Consider the following 27,686-nt stretch of genomic DNA (forward strand, 5'->3'; position numbering starts at 1 on the left):
CCTCTCTGTAATTTATCTTATCTTAAAGCACAAAGTGGCATAAAATTGCACAGAGATGATTTGAAATTATGCGCTTAGTATGTTTAGAGTAAAGCTGCTTTCATGGAGATTAAAGAACAAGGTCTGCAAAAGCACATAACTTATGGTTTGATTGAGTTTGCTAATAATGAATGGGTTTTAACTGTGTGTCCTTTGTGCTCTAAAGGAATTTAAGTGTGTATGCTTGCGACTGCCCCTGGATGGTATGTGTGCTCAGATATTGTTAACAACTCTTTGGCTTGAATGATTTTCTAATGGCATTTAACCTGAATGTGTTGACAGTTCCAGTTTGCCTTTATCTGTGTGCAGGAGCTCATCACAGCTTGGTACATTGGATTTCTGGTCCTCATTTTTGCCTCTTTCCTGGTCTACTTGGCAGAAAAAGACGTCAACACTGAATTTGCCACCTACGCTGACTCACTGTGGTGGGGGACAGTAAGTATCCTCTTTTAATTTTTATTTTTTTTATTTTATTTTTTCTCCAGCCGTCTGGAGTTTTTTTGTTTTTTCTGTCCCCCCTGGGCATTGAACCTTACTCTTATTCGATGTTAATTAATGTTGATTTATTTTGTTTTATAATTGTGTCTTTCATTTTTCTATTCTTTAATATGTAAAGCACTTTGAGCTACTGTTTGTATGAAAATGTGCTATATAAATAAATGTTGTTGTTGTTGTTGTTAATGCTCCACGGAGGTATCACAAGCAAGAAATGCAAGTTACGCAGGAAGCTTACATATAATAACAGGCTTTATGTTGAAAATGTCTCTTTGAATTTAGTTAAAAAAGAATTTTAAGTTGGATGGCACATTTACTTTATTGCGATGACAGCACCACTTGCATGGAACTTAACTTAGTGAAGCTTATTCAAATAAAGCATCAATACACATGTACAGTATAGGGACACCAAAAGTTGTCCTTCCCCTTGACAAATATTTCTAAAATTAATTTCTTAAAAACATTTAAACAAGTTCTTCATAAAAGTGCAGTGGACTATATGATGAAGGTGTTGGGTTAGTGCATTTCACACTCTTCTGGTTTGTGTACTGTTATAAAACCTAGCTTTCCAAATTATGCTAAATATAATGGATAACCACTGTTGGCTTTTATTCTAAGTTTGTATGTTCTCCTTATGGTCCTGTGACTCCCAGTTCAAAGTCTGTGCCTGTGTCCTGCAGTGGATCGGCTGAAACTCCATCCAGAGTTAGCACCTGATCTTGAGCAGACAAAAAAGCTGGCATTTGATAAAATCCCTTTCATGAGATGTTCTTAGCTCTTTATATCTTAGCTCACAAACTGTATGAGTGTTTTGTAGTGACATAATATCTATATAAATATGTCAATGTTGTGAATTTAAAGTCATTCTTGTCCATGATATGTTTTGGCTCTGTATGAAGAATCTAAACTAACACGTGAATCTGTGTGCATTGCTCTGTGAAATATTGCAGCGTTTGCTGATTTGTCAGCCAGCAGCAGAAAATAGACCTACACTGAAACGTCAGAGAAACTATTCTTCTCCTGTCATGGGATTTTGGATACGTATATAAAAGTATGCATATGTAAGCAGCTCATGTGCAAGACAAGAAACAGCCTTCCATATGAAGTTTGTCCAAGTTTCTAGGCTCTATAGGCTGTAGGCACAGCATATCATCCTGCTAATAGCAGAGTGTGCTGTTTCTCTGTAGGGGGATTCCCTTAGCTCTGCCACCACACAAGTACAGCTTCAGCAGCCAGCCATGTCTCATATATTACAGGCTGTTACATCCTCTAGTTTTCTCTTTGAGACAGGAATTTGAATGCCTGACAAGGTGGAGAACCGCACTAAGGCTAATTTGATACTGAGTGATGTTTGTTTCATTTTATCTCCTCTGCAGATTACTCTCACTACTATTGGCTATGGAGACAAGACTCCGAGAACCTGGTTAGGTCGTGTTCTGGCTGCAGGCTTTGCTCTCCTGGGCGTTTCATTCTTTGCTCTTCCAGCGGTAAGTGCGAAGGACACTTGCCGGCATAAAATTGCAATTTAAGCTTATTTTTAAATAGCACAGTTTGCATTTATAGTTTCAGAATTCTATATATATTTACAGATATAAAATAACATCTATTTAAAGAACAAGATACATTGAGTAACAGAAGCAACAAGAGGACAAAAGTAAAAAATAGAAAATATTTAATAATCAAAGCTAAAAACAAATTCCTAAAGACAATAATATGTCTAAAGTCAGAAAATCACCAAAAGCAAAATACTGTAAATCTTCATCTTGTGAAAGTCCAAAGCAATAAAAACATAATCCAGAAAATGGCCAGAATCAAGGTGCCAGAAAACCTCTGACAAATAATATAATTTTGAATTATTAAGGACCTATTGAAAGAGAGAGATGGGGCAAAATGCTGTGGACAGGACAGCTCCTCAGTTCTTTCAGTAACTGCAGCTATACCTGAAGGAGTTTGATTAAATGTGGGCCATGTTCCTTTATGATAAAGGCTACATGGGAAGTAACAAACAAACATTGGGAAAAGGAATAAGGGATAGGAAAAAGACAAGGGGTCATGTGGCCCAAATGAGAGCATGAAACTAACAATAATATAAATAAAAATCTGCTGCTGGCTCCGTGATTGGAGGTATATGGTTACTTTTAAAAGTCACACTTTGCGTACATCTTTATTCTGAATGGTCCTCAACTTTTAGGTATGCAGATCATCAGAAAAATATTACATAAATGGTGTACTTAGAGTTTATAGACGTCATGGAGATAAACCCATTTGACATAATCGGTGTCACATTTACTCAGAGATTTTCATTGGAAAATATTGTGAATTAGGGAGAGTCATGGAGCTTGCTTTTTAGTCATTCTGGTACATGTTCACACTATATTGTGTTAATATTAGGGCTGGGCAAGTTAATGTGTTATTATTATTATTATTTTGAAAGCTTCAGTCTCGCTAGCGACCGATAGAGATAAGTGATCTTCTTGTTACAGTGCTTTTCGATACGTTTTTGCTAGAAGAAAAGTTAGCTTTGTAGATTTGACCTCGATTCCCTGCGTGTGCATGAGTAGTGAAGAACAAACAGCTTCTAAAATAGCATGTGAAGAGATACCAAAGTGAATGTTCAAATCAAAATAATCTATGGATGACTTTTTTGTATTATCGCTGCATCAGACTCTGATTTGTCAGACTCTGATTTTGATGCAAGTGATCTGGAGATTTGGATCGAAAACAAAAGTGGGTACCATCATTAGCTGATCGGTCTCCAGCTGATCGTGGTGATGAATATGTTCGTGAAGCTGATGCATCTGTGGCCACGTTCACCTGGGAGGACAGACACGATGGCAGATGGTACAAACCATATGGCGTCTCACTACAACTGCCACACTCGCGCACCTGTCTCACAAAGACAGCCAGGCAGCCAGCCCACTGTGCATTCCTGCTGGCTGTCGAGTCACCCCTCGTGCAGCTGCTGCTGCCACAAACTGCAAACAGGCGTCAACAGTAGGCACAACAGGCAGCAACAGATGTTTTATGTTGATTTATGTGTGAAACCATTGTTTTGTGCACTTTTCAGATAACTGAGTTTTTTGGAAAAAATATTAGCCCTCAAAGAGTTGCTACTGAACACAGACTGTTTATGCTGCTCCCTGATAAAAACAAAATGTTTCTGCTGGTATGTGTTCAGATAAAAAAGAAAACAGATTTCGAAATGCTGACTTGTTGTAGCTCGGAAGGTGCCTGTTATAATGTTGTGATCATGCCTCTGGACTCTGTGGGTAACTTGTTTTTCTATAACAAACTAGATAAAACGTTAATGTCCTGGCAGTGGCAAATAGCTTTGGTTTTATATTTGATTTGATTAAATTATTGTTTAAGTTGAGATTTACAAGAAATATTTTAACTGCTACTATGTAGGTCCTCTCTTCCCGACCCCTGTGTTAGCCACCTTGAGTGGCATCAGCCAGACCGCTTGGGGTCGGTTGTCCTCCAGTCTTCCTTCATACACATGTGGATGTCTCTCTGATCCCTAGGGAGGACGCCACCTCAATCGTACTCACTCTTCAAAGAATAATCAACGGGCACATTTCAAACCTACAGCACCAAACCCTTGCTCCTACCCGGACCAAACGACTTTGCTGCCTTTCTCCTGTCTGGCTGGCTGGCTGGCATTCTCACAGTTCTTTTGTGCTGTTTCTTCCCTTTTCTCTCCCTTTTTTTCTGTGCAAGCCCATACTTATACGTGGGTGCAGCATCTGAATCACACACTGCAGATAGTCAATAAAGTAATTGAGAATGATTGCACCCTCCCGTGCAGGTGCGTCTCACCCCTATTACTTCACCAACTACCCACAGCTATGCGAGTTTGCCCACAGAAACTGCAACGGCCAATGGATTAAATAAAACCAGTCCTTCTTTCTGACCCGTGGAAAAAGCCACTTTTTCCTTAGGAGACAAAGATCTATCTATCTATCTATCTATCTATCTATCTATCTATCTATCTATCTATCTATCTATCTATCTATCTATCTATCTATCTATCTATCTATCTATCTGTCTGTGGACAGTCCTTCAATATACTGGCACATACAAGTCCAGGTTTAATGTTAGAAAATGACCCAAACACATTTATCTTTAAAGTTATAAAACACAAAGATTGGAGAGATCCACACAGCAAGAACACAAATTCCTGCTTCCTTCCTGGCCACTAATATAGTTTTTTGTTTTTTTTTTCCTATCTGAAAAATGGGATGATTTGCCCTCTTGCCCATTTTCTAAGAACCACCAAAACATTCTCCTTCCTTACTTCCGCTCTAACTCTCACTCAGTTTTGCTCCACTCATCTCTTTCTTCACTGTGAATTCTTCTACCAACCCAAGACTCAGTACAACTTTAGTCTGATCTACTTTACACTTCATTGAATCATTTTAATTAAATGAAGATTAAAAGATGAAATGATTGAAGCAGAGTACCTAAAATTATTAAGGTGAATTCTTATAGTGAATCCCAGCTGTTACTTTATAATGTGTTCTTCAACAAGAACGTGGGGTCACAGATAGAAACTTGTTAAAGAAACATTTCACATAATTGTTAGAATTTTTTTTTTCTCAAACATACGCATAGAACCACAGTCATATGGAATAAATAAGCAAATAGTGTGATTGAGATTAAGAGTTTAGGGATCTTCAAATCTTTACTTGATTTTATTTTGGAAAATCTAGGTGAGCAGGATTGTCAAACTAATAGTCTATTCTCTTCAAAATTCTTCTAACATTTATGGTACCATGCAAGTGTTATGTCTTTAGTGTGCCAGGCTAAAGCACTCTCTGATGACTCTGATGCTATCCCTAAATAGACCCTAATAGCCAGATCTTTGCAGCAGCTCTCAAGCTTCCTGCTCCCTTTCTCTCTCTCTCTCTCACTCTCTGTCTTCCCCTCATAGCCAGATGAATCCAACCTGCCTAGAGTTATTATACTGTTTTCCATTTCCTGGCTCATTTGGTTAGAAGGTCAGGCACTCTTAGTGTGCAGTGAGTTGTTTTGCAGGCCCTGTAATGTCATTGGGACACGTTGCAATCTCACTACTAAAGAGCCATTGATGATAGGGAATACCATCCTGCTGGAGCACTCACTCTGTCTACACGTGGTTGCCATTATGGCACTATTCCACTATTCCAGTTGCAGAGATTTTCAGCAATTATTTGGTCATGTTTTCTCCCAACTTGCTGATTTCTCTTTTCAACACTTGTCAGTTGGGCATCTTGTCAATGTAACTAGACACCACCATAATGGGATGTAAGTAGTGATGAGCAAGCATGCTTGGCCGAACATGTGTTTGGCTCGAGCATCACTATGCTCAGAGCATGGCGCTACTCGGATGAGCACTACATGTGCTCATGTGCCATGCTTGAGTCTCCACCCGCACATTTCTCAGACAAACTGGTTCCCAGCAGCGACTTGGGAGTCCAAGATGCATCCAGACATCGTCCCCATGCTGTTCCCGGTCCATTTGGGTGGTGTTCCTGTCACTTTCTGACCTTTTCCAATGGACCAGGCACCCTCGCCTCTTCAGAGCAGGGGGTGCCTGGTTGTCTCCCATTGACTTACATTATACTCGGGCGCTCGGTAGAGCACATGAACATCATAATGTGTTCGGACTGAACACCCGAACACTTTGGTGCTCGCTCATCACTAGATGTAAGATATAAATTATATTTTATTTTTAATATTTAAGAAGGCACTGTAGTGCACAGCAGGGATCTCACCTACATTTTCAAGGTATGATGCTTCATGAATTCATTTTGACTGCCCACTTCAAGTAATTAATAATTTTGTGGACAATTATCATTTTTTTTTTTGTCAAAATAAGAGTAAGTGAAACTGAGCATTGTTATTGGAAATATAACTAATGTGGATGTAAATCCTTCATTTTAGAGAAGTTTTTGGTGCCATGTCTCTGATCACTGTGGTCATTGCTACTTTACTCTCATGGTGGTTTGGGTTGCCACTGCTTTGGTGAAGTTTGTGAGTACAGCAGGACCTAAACAAGCAACTGGCAGCACAGTGACACTGTTAGTTGATGTTGTTGATTATTTTCAATAACCTAAAGGGCACCCATTCTTTAAGTCAGCCAGTAAGGTAACAGCTGGACAGATTCCAGAGATCATTGTCCCCATTTGCAAGACAATTTTGAGTCTGGCCAATATTTTGCCCAGTTTTCATGTTTGTTATATATCTTTTGATATTACAGTTTTAGCAATTTAATAATCATTATTGCAGATGAAATTGTAAAATGGATCCTCTATGTGTGCTAATGTTAGCAAATTAATAAATATTTCTGTTTTTCTACTTCAGTTCTTTCCAACTTAGTGTTGCTATAATTTCACAGGGAATTCTAGGTTCTGGCTTTGCCTTGAAAGTTCAGGAGCAGCATCGACAGAAGCATTTTGAAAAGAGGCGGGCACCAGCTGCCAACCTCATTCAGGTAAGCAGTTTCTCTTTTATTTGGGAACCAGCTGACCATGTCTGGTAAAAATTTGGGCTGCCCACATTATCAAGCTGGCACCCATTACAAATGGCCTTCCATTTGCATCAATGTGAAAAAAATACAAGAGGTTTGTTAGTTACAGAATGTATCCTCTGTAAAATATGAACAATTCAGACTGGCTTACCTGGCAGTGCGTGATCCTGTCTCACACCATTTCTGTGAGGTGTAGCTCTGGCCTATTGCAGCCCCAATCATGATTTTTTTTAAAAGACAGTCGGTACAACCTGGTACTTGTTTGAGCTAAATGTACTACATTGCATAGTAAATATTACTCTTTGAATTTAAAAATTGTTCTTTATGTTCTTCCTTTTTGGAAATGGGCCTCGGTTTTCCAAACCTACTTGGTCCAATACATGAATGCAAGGGCAGGAATCTATATAGGCTACACTGAATGTGAGGCAGTGACCAGCCTTAGGTGAGATGCCAGCCTGCAGTAGAGTACATTCATGCACATATCTGATCAAACATGAACAGGTTAGAGTCACCAGTAAACCAAAAGTGCATGAAGAAAAGAGGAGACAGATGGAAGTTGACCGGGCCAGGATATTAACCCAGGTCTCTAGAGTCATCAGGCTGTGGTCCTAATTATTGTGCCAAAATGTCACCCTTGACTTCACCGGAAAGAGCTAAATTTTAAAGATACTTCGGTCACAAAATGCACCACTTTTGTAATCCCATATTTGCTAACATTAGCATTGTTGGAGACATCCTAAAAAATAGTCAGTCTTCATTTATTTTGAGCATTTTGGTTCATTTTGTTTTTACTATACAACATGAAAGACACAGGTGAATACGAGCTGTAAAATACTAACATTGTGATATGAAAATAAAGTGCTCTGGCACACTGTGAATTAGGACTGTCTCTACCCTATTGGTCTCTTTCTTTCTGTAGAAGAAATGTTAGCTGAAATTGCTTATTAGATTTGAGTGTAGTGTTCACATGCATTGTGTCCCCACTGTTCAATGCTTGTTGTTTGTACTTCAAGTGAAAATTTTGTTAATGTTGCTTAAAGAAATATATTTGTTGTTTTTTTTTAACCAAAGAGGTGAATTCTTACAAAAGCTTTATCAGTATTTGAATAATGAACTGTTTAAGATTTTTCAGAAATCATTTATTGTTCAAATATGATGTTAATGGTTAGTAACATGTATCACATATGGAAACATACGTTTGAAGCCTGCATAGTTTTAAATGAACATATGCATTGTGACCACTGGGGAGTGTTTCAGCACCCCAAACCCCAGACACAAACTGCTCAGGCACAAGTTCCAGGTTCAAATCAAAGGTGTATTATAATAAATTGCCTTAACAAAGGCTTTGCTTTTTTGGTATAATAACCTTAAGACAAGCACAAACATCATCGTTCTTCTCTTCTTCCTTTCTCCTCCACTCCTGGCTGGGGAGCTTTGCTTTCCTTCTACCTGACTCCAACTCGCCTGGGTTAGACAGATTGAATCCTTTTATCCCGTACTAGGGCATATCCCATTGGAAGCATCTCCCAGTCAATGGGAACTCACATAAAGTTCCCAGCATGCTGTGCAGGTGTCCATTTGGATACCAATCCCCAGGATTGCTGCCATTTAGGGTATGGAGTCCTACCTGATCTCTCCATTAAGTTGTCCTTCCATCCATGTAAGGATCCTTTATTCACCCCTGCTGGGATGCTGAGATACTCCACAAATTGTTTGCTCCAAAGAGAGGAAGACTCTTGCCTTTTCTTCCTCCCAGTCCCCTAGCCAAGTAATGGTGTGACATCCATGACAACATATATTCTAATTATATATTTTAAATAAGAATCTTTCTTTTCTAAATTATTGGCTCAACCCTGTTGGGAGAGCAATGAATGTTGAATACAATAACTGAGTGCTTCCAGTCTTACTTTAGAGACCAATTGAAATCCACTAAAACAATAATAAATATTGAAATGGGAAGAGTTGAGTCCATTAGACATAATGGATTGGCATTTTGTTTTCTCAGTAGGGATACAAATTCAACTTTAGCTTGTGGCAATTACAAAGGAGAACAATAAATTGCAATGTTCTGCAGAATTGATTCAAAATATTTCTCATATTGCAGAACATATAAATCACAATATTACCATATTGTGACCCAAGTATTATGATAATATTGTATTTTGGAGTTCCTGGCAATCTACACCCTATATACTGTATATTTAACACATATTTAGAAGCACATGATGTGCATAACTGGTGGAGAAATGTTTGCAAAATGCAAACTAGTTTATTATTGTAGCGATGACAATGGTTAGGTGTTGAGTTAAACTGGACCATCACAACACTTGAGCCCCAAATTGAAATTCAGGTTTTAGTAAAATTGGCCGTGTCCTTTTGCACTCATCTTCACTGTTAATGCTACATTGTTACAGATGTGTTTTTGTACAAGTGTCAGTATGCTTTCTGTCCACCAATGGCATCCACTGCTGCCAGGACAGCTCCTTAAAAATCATAGAAACAAAAAATGAATGGATGTGCCTGCTGTGTACTGATGACAGGCAAATATATGGAAGAATGAGAGTGAATCCAGTAGATAAACAGCTTGAAATCTGCTTCTGAATTTTGCTCCCTCTTTTGACAGTTTTCTAAGATACTGCTTGGTAGCTACTCAACCCAAATATACAGTATGTTGTGGTTGTATGCTAAGAGCTGCTCTATGATGGCATGTGCCTGTTTTATGCATTGATTATGATATAATATAGATATAAGTATGACTGAAATAAAAAGTTATGGTGGTTTGTGTAAAAATGTCTACCAACAGGCTGCTTGGCGACTCTATTCAACTGATGTGAACCACTCTTACCTGACTGCGACCTGGTATTTCTATGATACCATGCTACCATCATTCAGGTAGGTGTGAAAATGTGGGGAGGCTGATAGGCTGTAGTAGCAGATTGGAGAGTCGTACCCTTAAATAAAAATAAACCATTCTGCTAAGGCAACCACTCCATCTTGTCATGCTTGACTTCTATAAATAGAAATGTAGCTTTTGATTCTATCATTATATACCTTGTTTTGAGTTGTGTCTCAAGCTATAAAAGAGGGTATGACTGCTACATCTGCAAAATACTTGGAAGGAAATGAACTGTACAAAGTGGAAGAAGAATAACTAAAGTTTGAAGCCCCACATTTTAGAACTTGAGCTGGAATAAAGTCCTTCTTTCCAAGAAGGATGTAGGCACAATCTACATATATAAATGTAGATAATCCATCCATCCATCCATCATCCAACCCGCTATATCCTAACTACAGGGTCACGTGGGTCTGCTGGAGACAATAGAGTAGATAATGAGAGTTTAATTTATTATATCGCATTATATGTTATTATAACATTTTGCCCAAGTCAGATGTATTTGTGTAGGTTAAGATTTGGGAACAAGCTCATTTTTTTTACCTATTATCAATTTGTCTAAGGTCTCCAATACATCATATAACCTTGGGGAGATGAGTAAATGCCAAGTAAAACAATATTGAAGAGAACAATCTGGTGACTATATTAACCGACAAATAGCAATTATATATAAAGACAAAAAAAGCAAATGGTGCATGAAGAAACTAAACCTTACACTGTGCATATACAAAAATATATACAACCTCTTACATAAACACTTACTCTCCCCTAGGAGAGCCCATAATTGTGCAGACAGTTTCTTGTATGTGTACACCAGCACAACAGCTGATATTATTGTCGAGTGATTAATTAGTTCCAAAAAAGACAAGCAAACACATTTGTTTTACATTCAAGTCAGGAAATGATGAACTTTTAAGTTACATTCCTGCCTAATACTCATACATATGTATATTTCTATTGTAGTGGCAAATGCCTTCTCAGTGATTCAGAGGCATTGTGAGAAACCCACCAGTGTCTCCCAGTCTCAGTTTAGCCACAACTTATCAGCTACTTTCTTTCCTAAGAATAGGACTTCTTCCTGAGATTTTGGTAATCAACTTAACTCCATTTTTGTTCCAGTGGGAATGTAATGTGTTTTTCTCCTCTTCAATCCACAAGTTGTTTTTTTGTTTTTAGAAGGATTAAATTAAAACCCATCTAGGTGTTTGATGTCATATGAAAACAAAAATAAAAAATGCATAATTGTTACTGGTCAGCTTACATAAAGCAACATCCTTTTTAAGGCAGTGAACTGAGCAGAGGTGTTGACAACCTGCATAATAAGTAAAGTGATTTGTGTGTGGTGTACAGTATGTAAAATGAGGTACATCAGACTTGTGATTCCTGGTATTGTTCTTGACAGCCAATTAAGAACATTAAGGGCAAGTTTTAATAAAGCATTTGCAAGGCCATTATCAAATATAAAAAAACCTTTAGTCTGTAACTCCCCAAGTTCTAGACTAAATGCACATACTATACTGAAATACACAAACACTAATGAATAACACAGTGTACACCAGGGGTGCCCAAGACGTCGATCACAATCGACCGGTAGATCGGAAAGGTAGTGTACGTAGATTGTGTTGCAATCAAAAAAAAAAAAAATTAAACGTTAGTCTATCATATATCCTCCCTATGCCATTTGCCACTTGATTGACATACAGGGAGGCCAGTCTGAGATCTCTTTTCTTCTAACACACTGGTCATCCCGCACGCACGATCAAACACGCAAGCTGCTACAAAACTCTGGTTAGCCTTCCAATTTATATCGACTAAAGAAGGGATTTCAAAAATAAATTGTTTGGGAAGGGTATGGGCTGGATGTGGAATTGCGGAAGAGGATTTTTTTTCTCACAATGTCACAATTGAAGTGCGTTTGTCTGATCTGCCAATCTATCATTGCTCTTCCAAAGAAGGAAAACGTGGAAAGGCATTTTCGAACTGTTCATAAAAACTATGAAACTGACTTCCTTCTGAAAAGCGTTCTGAGAAAGAGAAAGGACAGGGAACTAAAATCGCAGTTAATCGGACAGACGTCATTTTTCACTCAGCTGAATTCAAAAGCAAAGGCAGACACACCGAAGCATCGTTCTGGGTGAGTCACTCGATCATAAAGCATAAGAAGTCCTTCCAAGAGCTACCTCCTTGACTGCATTATTCGGCTCTACTTATTTATGCGAGTCAACCTTTTCATGAAGATTATTAAATCCAAATACTGTAGTGACCATAAATGTGTAATGTATTGAATTGTTATTGTGCCATAAACGTTATTCAGTTATGCAAGGTATAACAATATATATTTTATGTATAAAGTATACTCAGTAAATATATATATATATATATATATATATATATATATATATATATATATATATATATATATATATATATATATATATATATAATTTTAATGTAGGTAGATCATTTCGACCTGTTCATTTTAAAAGTAGCTTGCAAGCCGAAAAAGTGTGGGCACCCCTGGTGTAGACCAAACTGGGCTCCATGATGGTATGACGTTTTAACACAGGATTTATTAGAAAGACCACAATATTTGTTGGTGGAAGTGTTCTAGCTTATTATAGACAATTGAACTTAGTGTTTAATTTATAACATTTCAATAGGTAAGGAACAATGTAATTCTGAATGTAACTTCATTATTATACATAAAACTGTTACAGAAAAAAATAATGGGATTCCAAGTCGTGTAACTCCCAGAACATTCTGATGAGTATTTTTAAAATATGTATTTCCAACACTGACATTTTGCAAGATCTAATCCTGGCCACTTGATTTTCAGCCTCACTGTCATTCATTTAATAGATGGAATGCTTTCGAAGCTTTCAATGTGAAAAATGAATGATTATTGACAATTTGTTTTAGATCATTTATCTGTTTATTAAGATTAATGTTTAGGTACAATACATGAAATTTGCAAAGAGGTCTGAATATTAATAATTCTGCATTCCATACATCATTTATGTTATGCTTGCATATTTTGAGACTCAGCTGAAAAAGAAAATAATGACCCTGCACTAGCCTACTTTTTACAACCATAAAAGTGCATTTATGGGTAATAATTAGATATTGGCTGCCATGTTTTTATGTTAAGTGGAGTAGTAGATATTAAGAAAAAACTGCATGGACCCCCAAACGTATTAAAAATGCAAATGCTGTTAAGTTTCCCTCTCAATTCCTAAATCATATTTTACAAAGTCATCTTAAGTTCTCCCCAATTACTATGATATCAAACCCAGGTCACCTCCGAGTTTTTCCACAATGTAGGATCTTCCAAGTGTGTACCCCTTTCAAGGTTTACTAGTTTTGTTTTTAGGGTTCACTTCAAAATACAGCATTACCTTATTAGAAAAGACCAATCACCAAATTTCGCTTAGTCTTTACATGCAGAGGTCATGGTGCACAAGCATTAAATTTCAATATAATTAACACATCTGTATTTTGAAGTGAATCCTATTTTTAATTTGTTTACTTTCTAGACTTTTGTTTAATTTCATTCAATTTGTCATTATTTTTAAGTATTTCATTTAATGATTAGGTGATTTTAAAAAGACAGGCAATTCAAGACTGGTTCAACTTTTGAATTATCAGTGCAGATAATCCTGTGATGCTTATTTAACAGCACTGTCTTTTTAAAAAAATCATTTCACAGTTTATATTATTTCATCCTTCTTTTTTATTTCCAAATTGTTTTTGTTTCTTCTTTTTGTGTATGATACCTTACCACCAACCCAATCCCCACCCTTCCCCAGAGAGCTATCTCTCTTGTTTAGCCACCTTCACCGCTCACGGGCCAGAGGTGTACGCAATTTGGCCCTGAAGAAATTTAATGAAAACTCTGCTGTACAGAATGGCGGCCTTCTGATGGAACACAAGTCACAAGTTTCCCCTGACCTGCTAGGGGAGAGGTAGGGCTCATCTTGTTCTGGTGTACTGGCTCTTCACAGGTCAGAATGGTGGGTAACCCCATCTCAAGATGAGGTGTGCACGTCTGGAAACACACACAAATGAACCTTCACCTTGCATATAATATGCATTTCTCTTTTTTCTGTTTGTCTGATTTATGAAACAACAGGTGGTTAACAATGGACATCACCTTGATTACTTTTCTTTATTATTCAGAATCCTATTTCCATAATGCATGAGTTTACTTTGTGCCATGATCCCTGTCAGTGGTATCACTTTCTTGAAACTCACCCATGACTGCAGTCATTTGTGATCAACCATTCTGCCTTTCCCTAGTCATTTTATTAATTGTACAGATCACCCCCAAATAGAAGCAAGTGACACCAGGAAGATGTAAGGACAGGTGACTATGTTTTGGCCCTGCTAGGTTTATGACATACCTCCCTGTCTATCTTCACCTTATAGCAAACCATAATATTAATAATAGTAATAATAAGTGTAAAGTTGCCTTGCCACCATACTTGAATGTCCTGCTTCTCTGCGAGACTTGGGGTTGGGCTGTGACTCCAGTTTCATCTCTTCAAAGACTTGTACTTTATTCCTTACTGTTACTGTTTCTGTCTTTTCCCCTATCTTTCTCATGTCACATCTATTCACCGCAGTAAACACAGAGAGAAGGAGGAGGCCTTGTTCAGGTTTGTTGAGCCCTGGAGGCGTCATGGAAGGGAAATATTTCATATTTCTTACAGCAAATCTACTTTGCTTTTTGCTTAGCTGTTTTTTTTTTTAATGTTTCCAAACATATTAGCGGAGTGTTGTAGTCCCACTCTTTCTCTTCTTTTATAGTTTAAATCTCTGTGTTTTACGGTTTGGGGTGGCGTAAAAATATTTTGGGATACTTTTGATATTAGAAGAAGCTTGCTATCCTTTTTTATTCCGCACACCTCATCAGCTTGTTGCCACTCTCCACTGACAGAGATAACCTCAGCCTCATTCCCCCTGTCCAGAGGTAATGAAGTATTTCATAATTGATTTGCTGACACAGTAAATCATGTGCTCCTAAATTAGACTTAATCTGAACTGAACATCAAAACCCATTTTAATGCTGACATTCACGATGTCAGAATTACAGTTGACCAATGAAGCAATAGATATTTGAGATATAAATATGTGTCTGAATTCTCCTTTGTGGAGGAGGTCACTTTGCTGATAGGGACCCTGCTTTAGCTGTTAAACTTCTTTAGCTAATACTCATTTCAGGAGATCTACTGCATTTCCCAAAATGTACAAAGAGCATTCCGTATGCTCTTTGTGTTGATAGCTTTCAGATCTTTGCCTTCTGATTCTGTTCTCCAGACTCTTTTTCCTTCTTCTTTGTCAATGACTAGATTAAATAAATATACTGGATGTTATGCATGACCCTTTCTGCTTGTGGGTAAATTTTGGTTGTGCTTACTGTAGCATACATCTGAGAAAAAAATATTGTATTCCAGATGTTCTTCCTTCTTTTGGACTCTACAACAAAAGATATGTGTCCACGTCTGTTGGTCTGATTGGCATCTCGATTCCCCGAAATGATTATGGCCTTGATGGGTTGGAATGATCTTTCTGGAGGAGAGGGTGAAACCATATACTGGGGAAACTTACGGCAAAACCGTATCTAGCATACAGTAAGCATTTGAATACTAATGCGGTGGCAATTATTATCAAGGCAGACCTCACTGAAGACTTAAAAGAGCAACATCACAAATATTTCATAGGGCTGGCTTAAAAGTTTTTTTTTTTTATAAATATAAGCAAACATTTCAAATAAATTCCCTCTCTGTTACTGATCACCATCTCTCCATTGCAAGTGCTTCTTATGTTATGCAGTCAAAAAGACCTGTTTAGAACTGCCTATGTATTTACATATCTCAAGAACTGCTCACAACACTTAAGGACGCTGAAAGCTAAGGTGGGAAATTCTACAGTCACTCAGGCCTTGTGAAGGAGCTACTTGAGCACAGCATTTTTTGAGAACCAGCCACTACTGAAAAAACAAAACTGTGAAGAAAATAAACGGATTAAGTCATGCCGTACCAAGCTGATGGGAATTATATTAAGAAAAAAAAAAAGATTTTTGGTTTGTTTCCCAGAAAAGCACCACTAATCCCAGTTCTTGGTTAACTCCTTCCTGGCATCAAACACAAGTCAGGGCAGGAATCCCTACAATACAGCCTGTACAGGGCTGGGGTTGCCAGGCTCCTAGGTGTACGCTCCTCCATCTCTCTTACGTGTGAGTTTGCGTCATTGCTTGCAAGTATCTCGCACTTCCTTCTAAACGTATTTTCTTTGTTGCTTATCTGTCCCAGTTTCCTTGGCTGCATGTTCTTCTGCCCTAAAATGATTTATTTATTTTAAAAGTAGCTATATTTTTGCCTCAGTCCTTACATTCACATTTCATTGCCATTCTTTTCTTAAACCCATCTCAGTCATTCATTAACATTCCCATCATTAACAGCCATTGTCTTCCTAATACAGCACACTTATGTTTCTGTTGTTCTGTGTTATACTTAAATTAGCAATTCTGTAATTAATATTTTTCTTTCATATTTTTTACCCTGTAAAACTCTCTGCATTTATTGTTCTGTTAAACTTCTTTTCCTTAAATACGTCCATTTGTTAAAATTCCTTTTCTTCTCATATTTACACTTAATTTTGTACTCTTAAAATATGTTTTCCCTCCTCTGTTTCGGACTTCCTTTTCTCTTGTTTAAATCCCACTTTCTGTCTTATGCCATCTTATTTATCTCCTTATTCCACATTATTTAAACTCCTTTTTATTTACTTTGTTAACTATTCTTTCTCTCATATATACATTCTTTTACTTTATGTGTTTATTATCATTTTACTTCAATTTGTATTTTACTTGTAAAAAACTAATTTTCCTGCCCCCATTTCTTCACTTAAACTTCTTTTTTCTTTTTTGTTCTTATCTAAATGTCCTTTTATCTACTTTGTTCTCTTGTATATGCTTTAACCTTTTTTTGCTAAAATGTGTTCAATTGCATTCTTCTGTTTGCTGCCTTCATTGTCCAAGTTATTATTTTTTTTCTTAACAACGTTATAATTCCCTAGAAGAATTCACTTTTTTCCCCCTTATATTAAGTCCCTCCTGCTTCTCTCATTCCTTGATTTAACCTTCTTTTCTTGTCCTCTTGATTTCTGTGTCTCTCCTCAGTCAGCTCTTTAATGGTAAGCGGAGTTTCTTCTGGATTCACGGCGGCCGCAAGCAGAGGTATCACGCGCCCTGCATCGGTGCCTTGCCCTCATGCCAGTGCTCTTGATTCCGGAATGTCAGATGAGCGAATCCTCGTGCATGCTGAGCTGCTAAACTTGTGTAAAGCCCTTGGGTCAGAGGTCTGTTAGGCCTGCTGGCTTTTTTTCGCATTGACACCTGAGTGGATGCACTTTTGATTTTAAGTTGTGATAAGATGATTTTGTTTAGTGGTTGTGTGTTTTTTAAGAACTTTTCCTTGGGGACTTCTTGTATTTTGTCTTAGGTTGTGGAGAGGGATTGTGCATGTTGTAGTGAAAAGAGATGAAGCAGAATAAATAGGGTGCCAAGGTGAAAAATAAAATTGATTTTCGACTAAATTCCTGTACATTGCAATTTGCCATCTTTAAAAGTTACAATACATTTAAAGCAACTTCATGTTGAAAATCTATTTTCTTTCTCATTATGGTCATGTAGTATGGCTAAAGTGCACCACAACTGCATTTTGTCTGCAAAGTTCAATAAAGGGTTCTTTTTTACTGTTTTGTTTTTTTTTTGCCACACTTTGTTGACTGCTGTTGAGAAAGATGGTTTCAAGAGTCATCTCCTCCATGATGTCACAAAAATGCAGATAAGCAATATCTTGGTTTAGGTTTAATAGTATTTGAACAATAAGGAAGATCACATCTATATTATATTTTTACTAAAGTGATCTCAATGGCTAACAGTTATCTTAGTGGGATTTCCAGTGAGATATGGTGGAGATCTTTTTGGAACATTGCAAGACCACATCATCATAGGGCTTCACTCACTTTTTGGTAAAATGGGACTGTGTCTATGCATGTTGAGCTTGTGTTTGCATGATTAGGACAAACCACAGCAGTTAAGAAACATGTATTGGTATTTCATTGTGCCTGGATAATCTACTGAGAGGAAAACGGAAATGACTTCAGACTTACCTAAATATCTAGAGTGAATATACTATATTAGCACTAACCTGTTCAATGCTCAACTGATTTGTAAAGCTCTCTTGGCCTTCGAAAACTGGGATGTTCAGCATGACTAGTGGGCTTTATACCTTCTTCTCCTAGAGTAATCTTTCCTCCACAACAAATGCCACTGCTGCAAATTAGGTGACATCTACAAGTCCATTTTAAAAGCACTTGTCCCCTAATCCTGGTCTATTGTCACAGATGATTACCCTAAACAAAACTTATAAACTTTATTATAAATCAAACTACTAAGAACCTTAATACAATTAAAAATGTGGTTCTTCTATCCAAGCTCTTCTTTAACCTGGACTTTGTATTAACAATCAATTCAAATCTCAACTTCTTTATGTCACTTTATGAGATGCCAAATGCCTTTTCACGTGGATTCTGTGTAGAGCTATTTACTGTACATATGCTTTCTTTTGCATACCCTTTGCTCTTTGCATGGGCATCTTAATAGGATCTGCTAGTTTTCCACTGTTCTTCTAGCACCTATATAGTTGTGACCTTTAGAGTATGAGTAACCTCAACTGAAATACACTGCTGTTTATTTAACTATACCAGGCTATGGTGCGCCTGCTGCTTCTTGTGAGACAATGTTTAGTTTGACCACAGTAACCAAATGCTAAAAGACACAATGCATTTTTATAAAGCATGTTTGATTCCAGATGTTACTGTTTATAATGTTGTTGGAAATGCAGCAACTGCATTAATTGACTTTGAAAAATAATGTTATTGTGTCTATTATGTAATCAGATCTATATGAATTTGCACCAAGCTAATTGCATAATTCAGAGAGTGTTTTTTAGGTGTTTACAGCTCAACTAGAGGAAGGAGAATGGGGAAAAAACTCCCTGTTCAGCAGTTCAGCTATATGAAACTGAAATATCATAGAAATTGAATTAGATTGATGTTTGGAATCTTCTCAAAGACAAAATGCAAGTCAGCATAGCTCCTTGTTGATTTGGAGCTTATCAACACCCTAGTTACATTGTTATCATAATTTCTAAGAAAACTATATCACAGATTTGTATGGTAGCTAGCATTCTGTCAGATGGAGTAGGTGAAATATGGCAATGACACTGGAGAGGGGTAGCCTCCAAGGTGCTCATTTCTGATCCTCTGGGAAGAAGTTTGATGTCGCACCTTCAGACAACACCATTCATTAGGGAAGAGTCAGAAGAGGTAGCAAATTGTTGACCTAAGAATCTCTTGCAGATCCCCTATGTTTTGAAAGCACCTGCTTAATTGCTTATGTCTGTTTGTCCATACTTATGAGCAACTTAGTAAAAATAAAAGTAATGTCAATATAGTACAGTTTTATTGTAAAGCACGCTCCAGATCTAATTAAAACTTCTTGGGCCCACATGTCATTAGATACATATACTCATGGCGAAGTCTATATATTTATTGAATTAAACTGGCTTTCTGTCTTGCAGATATTTAGAAAATTATATCATTTTATCTGTATGTACATCTATATAACACAAGGGAGATTTGTTTTTAAAGTTTAATGCTGTTTTTCTCCTCCTGGTGGCATTTCAGTGGGAAAATTGGATTTCGGGAACGGATCAGAATGAACAACTCCCGGAGCCAGGGATTCCAAAAAAAACCTCATGTTGTTCCAACTGTCCGAAACTCACCCAGCACAGAGAATGTTCCAGAAACAACCAGCCCAACCAAAGTACAAAAGAGCTGGAGTTTCAATGACCGCACTCGATTCCGTGCCTCACTGAGGCTTAAGCCTCGGCCAACTGTTGAGAGTGAGTGTACGTCTATAATCACATATTCTATTGAAAAAAGAGAGAAAACCCATGCAAAATGTGAAAAAAACAAAACAGGGTCATTTCCACACTGAAAAAAATAAAAAGAAGGTTAGAGACAAAGTGTTTTGGTTAATGAACCTTACTTTATCATGTATGGAGACAACTTGTAGCTATTTTATCCCTTTGATAGGTTATCTAATGTTTTTAAGATATTGCTTTTCACAGACGATACTGCTCCCAACATTCCAGTTAACTTCCATGTCTTTTGAAACATTGGTGTTGGATATTTCATTCTTTTAGTCAGCTTGTGTACTACATATGGTGGTTTTCTCTGCCTATTTTGCTCTCGTACCACACCACAAAGATGTGCAGGTCAGGTTGAAAAATGCTTCTGAATTTATCCTGAATGAGTGAGTGTGGCTGTTCACATCAGTGTGCCCTATGATGTTCTCTGTCTATGGTTGGCTGCAGCTCCTCACATCCAAGTAATGGAATACCTGAGTTTAGAACATTGATGGATGGGCTTGTCCAATAGATGACCTCTTCCAAACACTACATTCTAAACAAATTAGAGTTGATTTTTTTTTTGTTTTTGCTTTGGATCTTGTGATGAGGAAGCAGCATTTTCACTTCCTTGCAAAGAAAACACACTTTCTTACAAACTTAAGTGTCATATCTTGAGGTAATAAAATTATTTTTAAGTGGTTGTTTCTCAAATACAAAAAGTCTTTTCCAGACCTGGGGGCTTTCACCACATGGAATGGTGTATACCCACCCACGAAAGCATGTCTTTTAATTTTATCAAATCTGTTGAGACAGAATTTTGTTACTGAAGATTTTCTTTTTTTTTTCTTTTTGTTAATTTTATTACAATCCATACAAATCAATCAAGTTTTTACAAAAAAGAAAAATTGAGTTAAGAACAGATTGATCCCCACCCCTGAGAGAGCAAGACGAACGGTGTTAAATTTAAGACTTGTAAACATACCTAAATTAATAAATTCTCTGTGCTTTATGAACTTATTTTAAAATATTACTGATTAGATCCTGCCATGTTTTGAAAAAAGTCTGTACGGATCCTCTAACTGAGTATTTGATTTTTTCCAATTTTAAATAGTATAACACATCAGTTTCCCACTGACTTAAAAGAGGAGAGTTTGGGTTCTTCCAGTTTATCAGAATAAGTCTGCGTGCCAAGAGTGTAGTGAATGCAATCACAATTTGTTTGTCCTTCTCCACTTTAAGCCCCTCTGGAAGGACCCCAAACACAGCTGTTAATGGGTTAGGAGGGATCTTTATATAGACAACGTCTTTGCATCCTATGAACAATTACATTCCAAATTTAACATTCCAGCTACACATTTCTTTCACTATCTTCAAATCAGGAACTTTGTTAAACAGAACCTTCCAGATTATCCTCATCTTGCACCCTCATCCACACTGGAAAAAATATTGCTCAATCTCAAGGACTTAGACTCCATCTCTACAATATATAAAATCATTTTACAATCCCTCCCTTTCAAAGAACCGAGAGGACACTGGAAAAAAGATCTCTTAATCAATATATCAGAAAAGGAGTGGAAAGTAGCAATGCAGAGAATTCACTCGAGCTCCATATGCGCAAAGCATACAATTATACAACTTAAAATTATATATCGAGCACATCTGTCTCGACTAAAACTCTCCAAAATGTTTCCAGGACATGATCCAACCTGTGAACGTTGCAACCAAGCCACAGCCTCACTGGGTCACATGTTCTGGGCCTGCACCAAATTAACATTATTCTGGACAAAAATTTTTAATTACCTCTCAGATAGCCTTGGACTCACAATCCCTCCTAACCCATTAACAGCTGTTACTGAAGATTTTCTAATCTTTCTTTTGTGTTTTAAGTTATGTTGGAAGTCTCCACGATTGTTCATATGAACATCCAAAAACATGGGAGATGTGAATGTTATTTGGCATTCTCAGGCAGGTGACAAACACTTGGCACATCATTTTTTCTCATTTTTCATTTAAATGACAGTGGAAGGAGCATCAGAAGATGCAAATGATGAGAAAACTACTCACTGTGACCTCACCATGGAGGAAATCATGCCAGCGGTGAAGACATTGATAAGGGCAGTCAGGTAAGTCAGTAATAGCTACCATTGCAGCCCCCTTAACCAGTATAAAAAGAGCACTGAGTTCAGTGCTGTCTTATTATACTATTTTAAAATGTAGCAAAGTACTGAGGCTCAAAATATTAATAAATGGCCTACTTGCTGGTTCGGTTCAATGGCGAAAGTCCTTGGACAGTTAGCTTCAGATTTTAATCTAGGCCTCAGGCAGAAGACATGGTATTCACTTGCTTTGTTCTGCTTTTTTCATTGCAATTGTTTTATTTTTTTTTTTTAATTATTGACTTTTAGCTTAGTTTTTCTTGTAATTTTCAGACAGTCCTAGAACTATTTAGATATATTTTTGTCTTAGCGGCTATCCCACATATTTGCAGGGTCCACTGTCTGGCATGCACATTTCCACTTGGCATAGCTGAGAGCATCCTCGAGTGCAACGTCACCGTGCTTCATAGCATCCTTAATTTGGTCCATGCACTGGTGCTTAAGTAGGCCAGATGGTCAGCTGAAACAGAGTTTAGGTTGCGCTACTGAGTCACTGGCACATAGGAAGTCATGTCCATACCACTGGAGCCTGACCTTGTGCATCTTCCCAGTGATGGGCACAACATCCATCATTCATTGGATGTCCTCGTTCATGACGCGGTCAAGTTGGGTGAGCCCTAGTGAACATCGAAACATCTTCATTTCCATGGTGTGGAGGAGCTGCTTGTGTTTCACGTTTACTGGCCAGCATTCTCATCCATAAATTATGACTGGGCGAACAACCACTTTATAGGTTTTCACCTTCAAGTAGATGGTCATCTTCCAGTCACAATGGACGTCGGAGACTTGCTTCCATTTCAACCAGGCCACATTGAAGTGGGTCTGAGAATCAGGTAGAGTGTTGATGTCCAAGGAGAGGATCAAGCTGAGGTATCGAAATTGCATAATCTTCTTAATGTCATGGCCATCGACTCATATGCTACTATCTGTCTGTTTGACATATTCAGGATATTTCATCAGGTTTAAGCACTTTATTTTTTGTGACTATATAGTATGTAAATAAATAAAAAATATTAAGATACTATATAGTCTGAAAATCAACTGCAATTGACCACATGTCTGTTGATGATTATACACCTACGAAACATTTGAGAAGGTGACATTCTCAAGGTTATGACCAATGTCTGAGATCTCATGCAGAAGGTGCCACATTTTAAAGCACTATTGTCACTTTTTCATAAATATCTTTGGAGTGCATATTTTAGGTAAAACTGGATGACTTTTCATTCCTTCCTACTTTCCCCCCATTTTTGCCCCCCAGTATAATTTTTCTGATGTTGCCAAACTTTCTTGTTGATGGAGTGTGTAGTGAATTGAGCATTTCTAATACTGATGAAGAACTGCAAAGGAAAATTTGGAGCAGAGACCTAGAAAGATGGTTAGCTAATACATTACTTTATGATGACTTACGTTCAACTTCTAAATTAAATGCAGTCATAACAAAATAAATGATACACTAACATTCAGGTTTAACTTCTCTTACACAGTTACTGAAGCTAGACATCATCCCAGTTATAGCTGCCACCTATTTCATATAAAGTGTAACACAGAATTTCCAGGTCACTTCATCAGTAAACTATTCATTAAAAACTTTAGCAGCAGCCTAATGAATTTCAACCATAGTTTTATCGTATAGGAACAATAGGGCACACAACCCACAAATCAAACACACACTATCAAAATAGTCTTCCTATCCATTTATCTTGAATTTTCTACCTAAACTGTGTAGCACATTGATTTCATAATTCCCTCTAGAAACTTTGTATCAAGTTGAGAAGCTATGTTGTAAATTTATCTTACCATAGTGTTCTTAGAAAAATTAACCTCACTTACATTTTTAGCTATTCTTCTAAGTGGTTCAAGCAAATATTCCTCTGTAGCTGGATAGGTAAAATCCTCTAATGTATAATTCTTCAAAGACTTTCAGCTGAAGACAACCTTCTATTTGAAAAAAATGTATTTTATTTCTACAGTCACCATCTAAATGACAGGAACATCAGTTCTCTAGAAGGAAGATCCACCCAAACGAAGTCCTCCTAGTTTACACATGCATTGCTGAGATGGTACCAGATGTTCCTCCTGTGACCTAGCAAGAAACATTAATCAATTTCTCATCACCTTATATACTGTGATTAATGGCAAGCAACAATATAATATGCATTACAAAGCCAACAATATTACCATACAACAAACACACTACAATATCGAAACAGATTCATGCATAACTGACAGTAAAAATGCACCACTGGTTGACATCAAGAGGACCTGAGACATTTAGCGCAGGTGTCAAAAGAAACTATACAAACCCAAGAAAGCTATCACATTCAATTTATAAACAGCAAATCAGGGTTTAATTCAAAGTGCTAGGCATGAAGATATGGAAATCAAATACAACTATAGAAAAATTTACATAAAGCGGATCCTGGTCCTGAACTATATGAGACCTCTTGTGCAAAATCACCTGGACCCACTGCAGTTTTTGCCTATTGGACAAAGACTGGAGGGGATAATGCAATTTTCTAGCATTGTGAAGATTATGTTTTTAGTTTATTTCTCCAGAGCCCTCAGTACCATCCTGCCATCCATTTTAAGGGATAAACTCAGAGATATGCAGGTGGATGAGCCTGTGGTGTCCTGGATAAAAGACAATCTATCCAGCAAACCACAGCTTGTGAGACTCAAGGGCTGTGTTTCTGATATGGATGTAAGCAGCACTGATGCACCACAATGAACAGTCCTGTCTCCAATTCTCTTTGCTCTGTACTTCTCAGAATATAAATATAACACCAGGTCATGTCACCTGCAGAAATTCTCAGATGATTCTGCATGTATGGGTAGTATTAATAAGAAAGGGAAGAGCAGGCTCTTTTTTCTTAGGAGACTGCATTCATTTAATGTGGGAAGTGACATCTTTTGCATTTTTTACAACTCCGTGATGGCCAGTGTGATTTTGTATGCTGTGATGAGCTGGGCTGGTAACATCACTTCAAGAGAAGCCCACTGAATCAACAAGCCAATTAAAAGGGCAGCCTCAATTATGGGATGCACTCTGGACACCTTGGATGAAGTAGCACAGGCAAGAGTTAAAACAAAACTGAGTGTCATTATGAACAATTCTGCACGTCCTCTCTCTAACACACTAACACTGAGCACTTTCAGGTAAAGAATTATTCAGCAAAAGTGTGTCAAGAAACTACAGTAATACGTCTGCATAATGCCTCACTGTGTCTGTTTTCTTTTTTTTTAATCATTCTGGTGTGTCTTCAGATGAAAGTGTTTGTACATTCTGTTTATATTCATCCATCTATTTATTTAGAAAGACACATTTTTTTCCCTGGGGACTAACAAAGTTCTGTCTATTGAAAGTAAGAAAAAAATGCAAATTGGATGTTTCTAAGTAGAGATTTGAAGGCTAGCAGACCAACTTAGTATTTTACACTGATGTAACAGGAGTATATCATGCTTAAAAGCAGCGTTTTTTAACTCTTTGAAGGGAGAGTAATTAAAAAGGCAAAATAAAAATCTTGTTTTAATCATTGAAATAGAAAGAGCCTAATGAAAAGACCTGGGGCCTCATGTATAAACGGTGCGTACGCACAGAAATGTTGCGTAAGAACTTTTCCACGTTCAAATCGCGATGTATAAAACCTACACTTGGCGTAAAGCTACGCACTTTTCCACGGTACCTCATACCTTGTCATACGCAAGTTCTCCGCTCGGTTTTGCAGACTGGCGGCACCCAGCGTCAAAGTAGTGCTACTGTTCCTGTGTGGTTACACCTTATTTTCCTGACGCGGCTTTATAAATACACTGAAACTAACCGCATATTCTTTATTAGTGTAACGCATCTGATTGTAATTAACCAGTAACAATATAATGGTCCAGGGAATAGCCATAGTATTCCAAATACTATAACTGCTTTAGCGTTGTTACTCTCACTGCACCTTCTTCTTCTTTCCGCTGCTCCCGTTAGGAGTTGCCACAGCGGATCATCTTTTTCCATATTACTCTCACTGCACCACTCAGAGTATTTATATCACTGTATCTGAGTGTGAATCACAGCAGCAGCTGATCGGAAAGAGAATTATCGGTATACGGCATTAAGCACATGCTGTCTCGGCAATGGCAAAACGTTTCAAAGCCTTACCTGTACGGACCTCGCGGTTCAGAAACAATTTCATCCCAAGAACTATAAACGCACTCAATCAAGTGCTCCTTGTAGAACTGTTTGTACTTATAAGTACAATTACCTCACTGTAAACTTGCACTATAGTTATAATATTACACAACCTGCGCCACTTTATAAAGCGCGTATTTACATATGATGACGATATTTTTAAGATGAAATGCAGCAAAATATGTTTATTATATTTTACAGATAAAACTTAATAACGTGGTTTAACTCCTATCATCATAAAAATGATATCACGTATACATCTCAGTATTTTAGTTATTCAGAGAGCTGTAATATCACGAATGTAATGGATTCTGTGTCCAGTTGGAGGAAGAGAGCCGGTTTAAAAAGCAAGTAGTGATTCACACACATAGGCACATAGAAGATCAAATACAAAACAAAGCATTTAACGTGCTACTTTAATTACGATGTGATTTGAGAAACTGGTTAATTAAACGATTTTAAGAAGAAGTTTATGATGTTTTACTTCAATGACAAAATAAACTATGTGATTAAAGTGGAAATGTCGAGATTGAAGTTGACATTTTGTGCTTTTTCCCCACTGTGTGCCTTTTTTTCTCTGTACCCTAATAAGCTTTCATATGACACTCAGACAGTGGGCTACAACTCGGCTTTTCACAGCGACTTTGATATGTGACTTCTTTTTTATTTCCGGCACTGTGCGATTTTGTGAATGTGAGCTTTCAAGTTTCTCCAACACGCTATGTCACTCGATCAACTTCATTTTGTTGATTATACCACGGTTTATTTGAACAAATAGTATGTTTTTCCTTTGCCTCCACTTGGTATTCGCTGAAATTCTTATATTTTCCCGTGCTTTTCCTATTGTCTTTTCACAGAAGGCTGAGCTTAAGGCGATTTATATTGATTTGCATATTCAAAGAGGCGTAATTCTGGGGGGTGTTGGGGCGTTACATAAAGCGCGTGCACGAGCATTACTTTTCACGCTGATCGGGATTTATGTAGCGGAAGAACGTGGAAGTTGGAGTACGCACAGATTCCTGCATCAGGATTTTTCTGGACGTAAGAACATTTCGGCTTTTGTTCTTACGCCATATTATAGTGCGAGTTCTACGCACGGCGTTATACATGAGGACCCTGGGAAGGGCATTTTATAAGGAGCCTCTAATAAGACTTTGCCAAGTTATAAATAATTGGGTTTTGGGACAGTAATGAAGATGGGACATTCTCATCTGCCTTATGGTATCCTTGAGTAAAACGATTCTAAAGACAATATTTGACAGCAAAGTAGTGCAGATGAGCCAAGTGAGGGGTAATAACATTTTGAATGGTCCAGACTCTGAAAACATGTTTTGGCCCATTACTGCTAAGCTATTCCAACCCCCAATAATAAGCTGTTGCAAAGGATAAACCATAAATAAATCACACTTTATTAGCCAGTAATATCCTCACTCAA

The 27,686-nt window shown here is 37.5% G+C and overlaps 1 protein-coding gene across 3 annotated transcripts in view; it reads left to right on the forward strand.

Annotated features, from left to right (window-relative positions):
* Positions 1–27,686, forward strand: part of LOC120517560 (potassium voltage-gated channel subfamily KQT member 4-like) — a 191,037-nt gene that overhangs the window by 113,510 nt on the left and 49,841 nt on the right. The window contains exons 5-12 of one of the 3 annotated variants that reach the window (XM_039739960.1): positions 349–474; positions 1,911–2,021; positions 6,914–7,009; positions 9,849–9,937; positions 13,745–13,900; positions 17,119–17,175; positions 19,692–19,915; positions 21,939–22,041. In XM_039739960.1, coding sequence (XP_039595894.1) covers positions 349–474; positions 1,911–2,021; positions 6,914–7,009; positions 9,849–9,937; positions 13,745–13,900; positions 17,119–17,175; positions 19,692–19,915; positions 21,939–22,041 — 962 coding nt within the window. The remainder of the gene's footprint in view (positions 1–348; positions 475–1,910; positions 2,022–6,913; positions 7,010–9,848; positions 9,938–13,744; positions 13,901–17,118; positions 17,176–19,691; positions 19,916–21,938; positions 22,042–27,686) is intronic. The other 2 variants (XM_039739961.1, XM_039739962.1) reach the window with 2 other exon arrangements.

This window comes from Polypterus senegalus, chromosome 17, assembly GCF_016835505.1.
Source record: "Polypterus senegalus isolate Bchr_013 chromosome 17, ASM1683550v1, whole genome shotgun sequence".
In the NCBI taxonomy this organism is placed as follows: Eukaryota; Metazoa; Chordata; class Cladistia; order Polypteriformes; family Polypteridae; genus Polypterus; species Polypterus senegalus.